Source organism: Tursiops truncatus, chromosome 3 (assembly GCF_011762595.2).
Source record: "Tursiops truncatus isolate mTurTru1 chromosome 3, mTurTru1.mat.Y, whole genome shotgun sequence".
Lineage (NCBI taxonomy): Eukaryota > Metazoa > Chordata > Mammalia > Artiodactyla > Delphinidae > Tursiops > Tursiops truncatus.
In genome coordinates, this window is record NC_047036.1 from 70545086 (window position 1) to 70557823 (window position 12738).

The window sequence follows — 12738 nt, forward strand, 5'->3', positions numbered from 1 at the left end:
CTCTGGTATGGCCCAGAAATTTGTATTTCAGTCTGAATGCTGGGAATCATATTATTTCTCTCTCTGTGCCAATCTTTTTTTCTTGTGAGTAAACTGTTTTCAGAAGGCTAAGGGAGAGGGTAATGGTCCAAATGGGAAATATACAACTAATGACCCTTCATGAAACATATTATGCTCCTCATTAAACTTACTCAGTTAACTGTATTACATTAAATTAAAATAAATAGGATTTAAAATTTTACCCAGGAGCAGCAAACTACCCTAACTTTCAACTTTGTGTTAGATCCATTCTAAGAATGGATTTCTCAAGTCGCTGATGTATCACAAGTTCTTAGCCTCCAACACAATTATGTCTTAGTCTCCTAGAGGTTTTCAAACTTAGTGTGTATAAGAATTACTTGGGAAACTCGCTAAAAACGCAGCTTCCTACCCAGATCCCCTCTTCTCCACCAAGTATCTCAAGCATACTGATTTTAGTGAAATGCACTTTGGAGAGTACTCTATGTATTTTTATGGTATAAACTTTGTCAAGCTTAGGGGTCCCACTTTACTTCTTTCTCCATCATCTCAGTTATTACTAAAGTGTGGGAAAGCCGAATGGGTGAAGACTGTGTAATTCATGTAGTTGAGCAGGGCAGTCCCACAGCGTGTTAGACTTATATGTTATTTTCATCCAAAGAATCAAACCATCTCTAGTTTTGGTCTAGGAGCCTCAGAATGTCGTTTTGAGAGATTCACAACTTTCATCTACTGATGTTAAGTGCAGGATAATAGTGGCGTTGCTACTTTACTCTCTTTTTGCTTTTTAAAGAATTACATTGTACAGACTTTCAAATTCACTGCCTTCATTTTTGAGATGAGAAAACTGCTCCCCGCCCCGGGAGAAGTAGCTCATTTGTCACCCAGTAAGACTGTGCAAGGCAAGGGTTAAAGTGCAAGCCCTTTGACTTTCAACCCAATGTTCTTCTCATGACCTTGAAGAAGTCTACCTCAGATACCCATCTGTCCAAGAATATGAAAATCTCTAGAGTATGTGAAGTTTTAAATCTCCTTTAAACCACATAGTATATTCCTGAGCAAAGCCCTCACAATACAATTTTATAGATTTTTAAACTCCTTAGAAAACAAATTTTAAAAGTCAACACATTTTCGACTAGTTTAATATGGTTCTACTGCACTTCCCATCATATTAAGAACTGGAGCAGTTCAAATCTGATGACAAATTCCAATTCAGATTTTTCTGTTACCCTGCAATGGTTGTTGTAATGATTTTGGTAATGAGGCGGAGTTTTGAGTATAGAGTTGTTTTCCGTTCAGAACTTATGTTAAATGTGCGTGAACGTACACAAGCATGCACACAAAAGCACTCATGAGGTTTGACAACTGACAACTGTCTGTTAATATTTATGTCTATGTACTTTCACACTTATACGTGCACATGAATAAAATACTATCTGAAATACATACTAGGTAAGTTTTATAAATGATCTTAAATTTCAAGATCAAGGCAAGCCCACAATTAAAATTATCAGTCAATGAAAAACTCAATGTGTAGTAATGCGAATCTGAAAGTATTTTAAATACACACCACATTAGGTCTACTCATCATCTGCTTTTGTTTCTCTGAAATTATCTGCTTGGCCTTACTAGGCAAAAGCTAAAAAAAATTTAACTGATCAGCTCGATACTTTAAAAAACTTCCAAATAAAAGCAAAGAAACGAGAATTAATCTTAGACAATTATAACAGGTAAAGAGAAGATGGATGTGAGAGGCGGATTAGTTTGATCAGAACTAGATTTTTCTTACACCAGTTTAAACAATTTAAGCAATGGCAAGAATAACTTGTATTCTGGCAGATTGATGCTGAATACACACTTTCGAAGCATTTATTTTCTCTTAATTCTGGGAAAGCGGTCACAATCTAGGAAACCACAAGGAGATAGATAGGTGAGGAAAACAGACAGATGGGGGGCATTATATCTGTATAACGGGGACATATACCTCATTACACCTCTTCCTTTTTGGTTTAGTATTCATTGCTTACAAAGGGTACTATAAGGCAATAACATTTAAATAGGATACACGTGAGAAGCATTTAAAATCGTACAGCAATGTTACTTATGCTAACAAATCAAAAATATTTTTGAGTTTCAACGCCATGCTTATTTATTTTTGGCACAGTGGAACAATGTTTTAAATCTTTGATAAAATACCAAGTAACATTTAGAAATTCATTTCCATCAGATTTCTGATCCCATGTATATTAACAGTGCTATATTAAATGATATAATTTGGGGGAAAAGATTTCTAGGAGAATAATTGTCTTTACTCCTTCAGCATGAATACATTAGGAAGAATGAATTAGAAAGAAGAGACATAAAATGAAAAACAAATGAAAAGTTGGGGTGAGCTCATTTTTAAATATTTTTTTTCTTTGCTGGGAAACTAGCATATACTTAAAAGAAATCATGAGAAGTCATCTAAAATGTGGGCGAGCCATCCCCTGGCCACACTTCCCCGTTCTGGCGGCCTGACACTGCGGTCGTCAATGACGACTCTTGAAGGATGAGGTTAATAATCTGATACAGGCGCCTGATTTCTAGCAAGGACCAGATTCATGTAGTCCCTATTATCATACCGCTCTAACTTGCATTTTGAGAAAGAGAGAGGTTGGAGTAATAGTTGGGGCGATAAACCTGGGTACACCTGTGGGAATATGAACATCTTAGGTAAAGGAAGATGTGCTTGTGTGGGGGGGAAGGGAGGGGGGAGGTCTGAACACCGTGGCTCTGCCTGTTTGCGGTTCTCCAGGCACGCATGCGCGCTCACCTCCACGATGTCTGAGTTCGTCCGGCTCTCGTGCGGCTCGTTGTACTCGGTGTACTTGAGCAGCACCTTGTCCATGTCCGTGCTGGCGTACTGGAACAGCTTGTTGGTACTGTTGAAGATGATCAGCGCGATCTCACAGTCACACAGCACGCTCAGCTCGTACGCCTTCTTCATCAACCCAAATTTCCTCTTTGTAAATGTCACCTGGAAAAAAGAAAGCAGACACGTTTTTTTAAAGAGGAAAAAAAAAGCAAGCCTTTAAAAATAAAACAGTACTTTTTTCCTTTGTAAAACAACGTGTGTTGTTGTCAGAGCCCTCGGGCACTAACACATTTGGAAAGAAAGCAAATAAATCTAAAACTAATTTCTGCTTAGAATTCGAAAATGTGTGATTTCTAGCTTGCTGCTGAATGTGAAACTGTAAATGCCAGATTTAATGTAGGGCATTTCAATGAAGGTGACCAGAGAACTGTTCATGTTTCTTTGAGCAATTCAAGATTTAAAAGAGTCCATTTCAGCAGGGTTAGCATATTGCTTAATTATAAATTCAGAGCTTATTTTTGGGCCACGTGAAGACTGGACATGACATTATGAACACAGTAGTTTAGATCTACGTTCAAAATTTCTCAAAACTGTTTAGTCTCATGCCATTGAACTGAAAACGCTGAAGGGATCTGACTGTACTTTCAGACAGACTTGTATTCTGTTTTCTAGAAATCCAGCAGGGAGTTGGGAAGTGCTTTAGCCATAACTCTGTTAGGGCTTTGGTTTCATTCTTCTGTGTATCTTTCTTCCTCTCCCAAGCCAGAAACTGTATTGCCATCTTTGCCTTTCTCTTCTTTTACTCTAATCTATTACCAAGTCCGACAATTCCTCCCCTCAAAATGTTTCTCAGGTTCACACTTTCTTGTCTATTTCCCAGGCATCTCTATCATTCATGTCTTTATCAGCTTCCTGTCCTAGATGATCTCCCTGTCTGAAACCATTCCCTCCTCGATTCATCCTAATCTTCAAAACCTTACTCTTGTCACTGCCATTTCCTGATGGGCCGGCTACAACAGCTCCCCTCTCTGGCTTCAAATACTTCTACCTGCCAGTGCAAATATGCATTTTACTATCCGCAGTTTCAGTCTTCTCTTGATTAAACTCCAGTCTCCCCACCAAAAACCATGAACATTCTTAAGTATAAGCCTTTATACTTCATGGTCCAGTGTTTCCCAGCAGGTCTTTTGTAGAATATTATTTCTACAAAATACTCCTTAAGACAGAAAGTTCAATGGTCCAATGTGTTTGGGAAATGAGGCACAGCGGTATATTAAAGGCTGAGGAACTTTTTAAACCTTAACCTGCTTCCCAAACTTACTGCTGACAGAACGTTGATTTCTTTGCTTATTTATTTATTTTGAGGGGCACTTACTATCATTCTTCTGAACCAGGTTTTTGAGGCATCTACCCTGGGAAATGCTGACTGACTTTTAAATAGTCACCTTTGAAAATAATAACTGAATTTTTTTCCTCAACTTCAAATCCAACCCATCTTGCAGAGGTCAGCTCAGTTTTATCTACTACCTACTCGGGTGTAACTCCTAAATCTAGAGTCCTGCTCCTTTTCTTTCTCTTTGTCTCCAGCCACCCCATGGATGTCTTCCACTCATGTGTCTATCTAAAAGTCCTAGGAATCTCAAACCCCCAAAGCCCAAACTCACCTTCACCCTCGAATCTGCTCCCCTTCCTGGGTCCCCCATCTCACCATAAACTCAGTCACCCAAACTAGAGACCGCTGAGTGGACTTGGAATGTCCCCTATCCCACACGCCTAAATAAATGTGTTGACAGGAAGTGTGCACTAGCAGACAGAAAAGCTGACTTCCTGGTCTCCTCATTTCCCCACACTTCTGTTAATACTTATTGTTTTACCCATCACCCCTTTATTTTTTCTTATAGTACTTATCATATTTTATAACTTGTATAATTTTGTGTGTGATCATTTGTTTAATGTCTGTCTCCTCCACTACGGTGCACGTTCCACAAGGGCATGTACCATTTTTATTTTGCCCACTGCTGTATCTCCAGTGCCTAGAACAGCAGACATATGGGCACACATTAAAAATCTGTAGTATAAAAAACGAAATAGGGAAAACTATTTTTAGAAATAGCAAAGTGATGTATGTTATATAAAACTGTGATAGCTTTCCCCACCGAATTTTTATTTAGCAACTCATAAACAGAATTTTAAAAAGATAAATCTACGCTTTAATAATGATTATATTCTTTAATCACATCTGCACTGAAGGCAGCATGATAGAAAGGGAAGAACATGGGGTCTGGATTCAGGGGGCCCTAGATTTGAATGCTGATCTGCTAGTTATTAGTCATGAGAAATTCACTTAACTTCTTCAAATTTGATTTTTCTCCGAGTCTGATTTTTCATCTATAAAACGGAGATAACACGTACTTGTGGGGTTGCTGCAAGGATTACATAAAATAACATATGTACAGTATCAAGCTTTGTGTTTAAAGTAGAAGCTCAATAAATCTTAGTTCCCATCCCTTTCTTAGTTGACTTACAGGAAAAGAACTTACAAAATACACCTGTCTTAGTGGCTCAAAGAGTCCTGATCAAGGCTATTTGAGGATCTTACTACAGTCTTCCTGATAGAAAGATAAAGCTGAACTATGGAATTCCCACTGATCATTCTTTGGAAAATACAGCATTTAGGTATTTACCCGCCCACATCGGCTAGTCAATATCTACTCAGATATGTTATTTACGTTGCAACTGGGATAATTTTTCTTTGTAATGATTGCCAATGTCTCACCTTCTGTTTTATGTTTATTGATTGTCTTACTAAAGTGCTTCTAATAAAATATAGCTAGTGTTTTATTTCCAGTGTCTCACCTTCTGTTTTATGTTTATTGACTGTCTTACTAACCTGTTCTTATAAAACATAGCCAGTGTTTTATTTTCATATCTGAGTATCATACTACTTTAGAAACTTTTTTTATTCTGGTTCATTCAGATGAGTCATGATTGGTATTAGGAATGAGCTAAATAAAGGCTATCTTTTTGGAATGGATAAAAAGTATCACCATTAATTATACAGATTTATACAAAATGTCTTTTAAGAATTCTCTTAGATGCAATTTAGTCATGCAAATATACTTGCACATTGGTATTTTGTTTAGTGAAGTAGGCTACAGAGTACGTTCAATGCAGAAGGAAGGCACTGACCCAAAATACTTTCATATATCTAAAACCACTTTTAATCAGACTCTCATGACCACAAACTGTAGGTGGAATGTCTCGATACAGTATGGTTTCTGTTGTACTCAAACCTCAGAATTTAGCACGTTACAACACTCACCCTCAAAGTACATTTCAGCACAGAAATATCATTAAAGCCACTACTTGTTACTTTTAGGTACTCCTCAACTTTTGTGTAACCAAATAGGCTGCTGGATAATGCATACTTATTTAATAATACCTGTCAGAAAGTCAGTGCATATGGCTTCTTTTCATTAAAACTGCAAACCGAAATGACAATGACTATATTAAAGCATTTAAGAAAATATCTTCAAGACCTACTCTTAATTGCACTAAGTTTAATTCTGTATTATGTTCATATTCTTCATAGCATACTCAAAATGTATTTTATAATGCTTTTTCTCATTGTTCACAGTTAGATAAAATTGTTTTTCAGCATTAAGCTTTCTTAAGAGAACTGGGATATTACCCTTCGTTTAAAATATGCCACTCAATGACAAAGATTGCAATTCAGAGCTTTTATACTTAAATATAATAATGCATTGTAATGATTACATTTTCCATAACTTGACAATTGTTTGTAATGGGGACAAGTCCATTTCTATTTCAATAACATATTTTGAACCTTAGGTGAGATGGAAAACTGTTTTTACAGCAGTTAGGCAAAGAGATGCTCTTTTCCAGTGTTTACATCAATCAAGGTGCACCAAGAAGGCAATAAAACCAATATTATTTAAGTGGGCACTATAATTTACATTTAGTTTTCAAAATTAAAGAGACTTCATATGTAATATATGTATGGAAAGCAAGATTACTCTGTAAACATTGAGCATTTTATGTTTTTTTTCTTTACCTCTTGAAACAGCCTCAAATGTAATGATGATGTTTTATTAAGACATTCAGTATTAAGTTCTATATACCTCGAGTTTTAAATCCTAGCACAAGGGCAGGCATCACAATCACACATCTCATGCTGACAATTACTCTAGAACTTATTAGGTATGAATCAGTAATTGAAATTAGAATTTGAAATTGAGAAAAGGAACATTCATTAAATAAAGCTCCATTTATATTCCTTATAAAGAAATAAGGAAAATCTATTTACAGAAACATGAAAGTAATTCAAGCAATTTTTATTGAGCATTTTCTACATGCCAAACATTGTGCCGACCAATACTGACTGAGCGTTCTCCACATCAGACATTGGTGCTGGGTGTTCGGGCTTCTACTACATGTAAATATATATCTCCCTTGTTCATGTCTCATCCTCATGGCTAGAGGAAAAACAGTCATTTAATTCCTTAAAGCTCCAAAGGAATTTCCTTCATTTGAATCAAAATGTATTCCTTGGCTAATAATGTTATATTTCCAGTCATGTGTAATGATCTGAACTGTATTTTTATCCAGAGTTGGGTGAATTCAGTTTTTGTTTTCTGACCAATCCTTCTTCTAGACTGAGCAAGAAAAATAACAGTAGATGTTAACCCAATCAAGAGGAATATGAAATGAAACCTACCATATTGGTTATTTCTTATCTTGTACTCAGAGAAAGCTGATCATGGCATTACGTCCCTCCCCCTTTCCATCTGGCCGCTGGCAGGCTCCCATGGTGCTGTAAGGCTTCCTTTAAATGTCAACTTCTTCTATGAAGCTTTCATTGTCACATTCAGATAACACTCATTCCTCCCTCGTTGTTATCCTCTAGAGCTTTTTACAAACCTTTATTATGAGACTTATTCTAATATTACAGAGTTGATTGGTTGTTTGAGTCTGCCTCTCCTGCTGGCTTTTTGAGCTCCCTGAAAACCCCACCTCTGGCCTCACAAAGACTGACCAATGGATACTCAATGAACGAATGGATTACGGAATGGAAATACTCTATTTTAAACCGAATGTCTCAATAAAATTTTCTGCTAAAAGTAGATAATTTTTAAACTTGTCTTTTTGACAAGTTATTGTTTTACTTTTCTTGAAGAAAGAAAAAAATAATTCAAAAAGTTCAGAGGAAAGTGGTCTTTATTCCTTGCCCTGATGACTCATCATGAAGGACAGAAAAGTGTGAAGGTAAAAACTGAATTTTACAATCACAGGATACAGAGGTAAAGGGGGGAGGATCTAAGAATTCAGATGACTGCATTCATTGAGCAAAAATTTACTGAACTCTCTGATGAGATCAGATTTTTAAAGAACATGTATTTGGCGACGTATTTGATGAAATCCTCATCACAATATTATATATTTGAGATCAGCTAGTAGTAATGTAGATGATTTAAATATGAATTAATTAATTGGTGTTAAGTTTAAGGACAGTCTCTTGCAAAGGGCCACAGAGTTCAAGAGTAACTTTCCTGTCCCAGGCATCATTTTTATTAGTGGTGTAGATGAAGATGTAGCCTGCATGCTTATCAGATCCACACACTACACAAATCTGGGTGATAACCCAGTAGATTGTAGAGTCTTTATACATACATAGCTCACTCTACAGAAAGCTGGGTCACAAACGAAAAGAAACAGAGGTAATACTAAAGTCTTCATTCGTATTAAAAAAAAAAACAGAATTACATAATCTCAGGTTGGAGGAAAACTAACATGATAGCTGTTTTTGGGAAAAGGATCTAAAGTTATAGTGTTCGACAGTGAGAACTAATTATCCTAATGATCTCTTAGTTAGTCAGCACTAACTAATCTTTGGTACTATGTTCAGCTCTGAGAATTTTAAGAAGACACTGGGTGACACCGACAAAATTAGAGCATCTATAGGATGGCAAACAGGTCGATGTAGGGTCTGAGAATAATTTTGCAGGAGAAATCATTGAGGGAATCTGGAATGTTTAACCCAGAAAAACAGAGTTAAAAGAGAAATGCCAAACACTTTCCAAGATCTGCAGACTTCGTGGCCATGTGAAGAGGCAGATGAGTTATTCTGTTTTGTTCTATAGAGCAGAGTTAGAAAGCATTGCTGAAAATCATAAAGAGGTTCAAAACAGGGGGAAACCTAGTGATGAGAACTGTCCAAGAGTGGATCTAGTCTCATGAAGTAAGAAGCAGTTCATTCCTGAACATGTTCACGTAGGGCTGCATATCAAGGAAGGTCTAGAGGGCGTTCCTGAATTCAACAGGAAGCTGGACTAGACACCTTTAAAAGATTTATTCCAGATTTAGATGTTCAGATTCTATGCCTACGTAGCACAGACCTTTGGGTAAAGGGGAAGATTACAGTGAATGGAATACAGTTTATAACAAGAATCTATTTCTGCAATTTCATTCTGTAGAATGTCTTAGGTTTTGGTTACTCAATCTCATCAATATGTTACCATAGTCAGTCTAATTTTAATATTCCAAGAAATAAAACTGGATCACGTTCTTTTTGTAGTTAGAAGAGATATAAAAGACTGTAAAGAATTGGAGTAGACAATATTAAATTAGGTATAGTGCTGAAAATGCACAGAAAAACAACTGTCCAGATTGATAAAATAGCAAATTCACATTAAAATATTTTAAAAGAGGCAATATATATGCATCATCACTGGGGCTCTGTACTGTGGAAGCAAAAACATGGGAATTGAAAATCAAGTCTAAGCTCTGCCATGTATGAGCCGTGTGTCCTTGGGCTCGGGTAAATTGTTTAACTTACCCGTACCCCAGTTTCCTCACCTGTAAAGTGGAGGTAATGACAGGTATCTTACAGAGTTATGATGAGAGTTAAACTAAGGAACACACAAGTGTAAGTGACTTGTTGACTGTGAAACACTATACAAGGTAGGTAGTATTTTTTTTATGATGCACCAGGCTCAGTCACTTCTTGTTACGTACTGTAAAAGATTGCTCTCTCAACTAAACCTCAAGCTTCCCTTGAAAGCCCGGAACATCTCCTGTCTGCTCTTGTAACCTGAAGTCCCAGAACAATACTTGGCTAAATATTCGTTGAATGAATGAATGGATAGATGGATGGAATAATTACTCATTTTTTTTGGCAATCAAAACTGAATGGCTAAAAATGAATTTCCATGCACGCTCAAATTATGTTAATAAGAAGTTTGCCACTGAGAGAGGAAAATTTCACATAGTTATTTTTCTTTTTTGTCACATTAACTTATAGTAAAAATGTACATTTAGTAAAAATGAATGGGAGAAAAACTGGATTGCGTCAAATTTTGTGTGTGGGTTTGTTGGTGAAATTGGAGCATATCGTGTTTTTTATAATTGTTTTTAGATAAGAGTGTTGACTTTATTTGGTGACTTTTTTCTAAGAAGTTTTCAAAGACTTTCTAAGCTATCTTGCTCCATTTGACAGCATCTCTTTTAACTTATTATTGGGCACCGTTTATCATCCCCATTTCTCAGATGATACTGTAAACAAAGGCATGAACTGCCTTATCCACACTCACAAAACTAGTCGCTGATGAACTAGGAATAGAACCCTCTTCACACAAAATCCATCTTTCTTTCCATTAGTCAGTGTTCCTTCCCTCTTTTAGACAACTGTGCATTTCAGGGGCTGAAGGTCAGTACAGCATGGACCCCTCCAACCACTCATCAAGCACTGTACAGGTACACTAAGAACTGTCAGCAATTCTGATGAGCACAGCAGGGTAGTGTACAACTTATTCATTAGTATAAGGACAGCTTTCTAGGTTAAAATAAAAAAAATAATACTAATAATACTAAAATTGAGAAGAAGTTGGTTTCTAGGTTCTGACAATAAACCAAAGCTCCTTTTGTGTGGACTCTGCAGCTACCTCTGCCCTCAGACCTCCAGACATTCCCACTAAAGCCAGTGAGAACCACATGCATGCACTAGTGGGCACACACTAGTTCTATATTTATGGATGTTTACTTAAATTTCACAGAATGAGGGGCATTTTGGTTGGTAGCAAATACAAGCCTGTTTACAGCCAGAATAAAAAAAGGTGGGTCTCTGATTTACACACAGTCAATGTAAATAACAAGTTCTAAAACAGAGGACAAGTCCTGTATCATTTCCTACAGGGCACAGAAATTAGTTAGACTACTGTGTAACAGAAAGGGCATTTAATCATGAGTCTCCACACCACACGCAGGCCTCTGTTCACCCTCCCAATCCTGGCTCCATTCATAAAGTCACCTCAGGAGAACTTTCCTACCATATTTTAACGGTAGGAGTCCTTGCACCTTACAGGAAAGAATAAATGAAAGAAAAAGACCTTTGGAAACAGCAGCTATTCACATCTCTGAGAATAACTGAGGCCTAACTCTAAATGACTTCAGATGCATTACTAAGGGAAGCAAGGATACTTTTACCTATGGGTCTCCAATACTTCATCCCACCAATCAGAATTCTTTCAGCCTGATCTTATTGAACTTACCAGTGAGTCTGCTCAGTGAGTGGGGAAACTTTTTACTCGTTTCTTTAAATCGTAAAGTAGTATTAGTTTCATAATTTTAGAATGCGTTTGGGACTAATATACCTAGCTAACTGTATTTTCAAAGTTTTGAGGTTTTATCAGGGTTTTTTTCGTCCAAATAGAGTCACGAGGAATACAACTGTGATCCTATGGAAATAGTTTAGATCCAGCCCTCCTCACCCACAGCCTAAAGAATCTCCCAGTTTCCTCCTAGTTAAGGAAAAGGAGTGACTAATGAGGGACAAGATGGGCAGTTCACGGATACAATGCGCTCTCTAATCCAGAGTCGCTAGGTCTTCCTATGTGTTTAAAGGGTTAGGGATGGAGTCAAGAGTCTGCAACGACAATCTTTAATTGAAAAAAAGGGAAATGCCCTCTTAAATGCTCTTTTTCTTCCCCTGGCTTGTTCCTGACAGTAAGTAATGGTGCAACTGTTCTAAAGTATTCCTCTTCAATTTTATTTTGTTTAATTCAGTCTGTCATTAGAAAGGCTTGCGAGCTTTAGGCTTGATGATTACTCTCGGTGGGAGGAAGTAGTGCCACTGCAGACTTGTGTTCTAGACAAGCGCTCCTTTATACAATGACGGGGCCTGCCACCATAAATGAAAGGCTCTTTAAAGAGCAGTGAGGGACTCTTTTAAGCAGACTGCTACCATGTGCTTGTAACCCTCCAGCATAACTTGCGAGGATGAGACAGCAGTGTGTTCTGCTGCAAAGAGGACTATTGTCCTCGTTAGCCTTCAGCAAACTGAGCCGCATTTCACTGCAATGCAGTAGGATTTCCAAAGGGTTTCAAGCAGTAGTTCCTAAAATTCTGAATGCGATAGAAGGATTAAAATAGGGGGCTTAGCATGTGGAATTTAGGACTCTACCGACCCCTCACCCTAAGTCAACACCCCAAACACCCAAATAAGACTTTAAATCTTGTGCATTGCACACTATTTCGAGGAAACATAATAAAACAATGGGTTAGATTACAGTTAAATAACTGAACGCATATTAATAAACTTGAGCGTCTTAACAAATTCAAAGTCTGGGTTTTAAAACTTGTCATAGCTGATTTCTGATATATTTATGTACATGAGGAAAAGGTAGATGATGAGTTATAATTATTAAATTTAGGATTTAAAACATTTTATTGTGGTTCATTTTTAAGCCTAAGAATGTTTTGGATTTTAAAAAGACTATATATAACACAATATGTTTTAAATTTTTTTATACACGCTGTTGAGGTTTGCTTGGTTTGTTAAGGGGCTGATT

General features: G+C 37.0%; 1 protein-coding gene across 16 annotated transcripts in view; it reads right to left on the reverse strand.

Moving 5' to 3' along the window:
* The window catches only part of MEF2C (myocyte enhancer factor 2C), a 149840-nt gene that overhangs the window by 73748 nt on the left and 63354 nt on the right, over nt 1–12738 (reverse strand). For all 16 annotated transcript variants that reach the window (XM_073802284.1, XM_073802287.1, XM_073802285.1 and 13 more), the window contains exon 3: nt 2831–3034. In XM_073802284.1, the coding sequence (XP_073658385.1) occupies nt 2831–3034 (204 nt within the window). The remainder of the gene's footprint in view (nt 1–2830; nt 3035–12738) is intronic.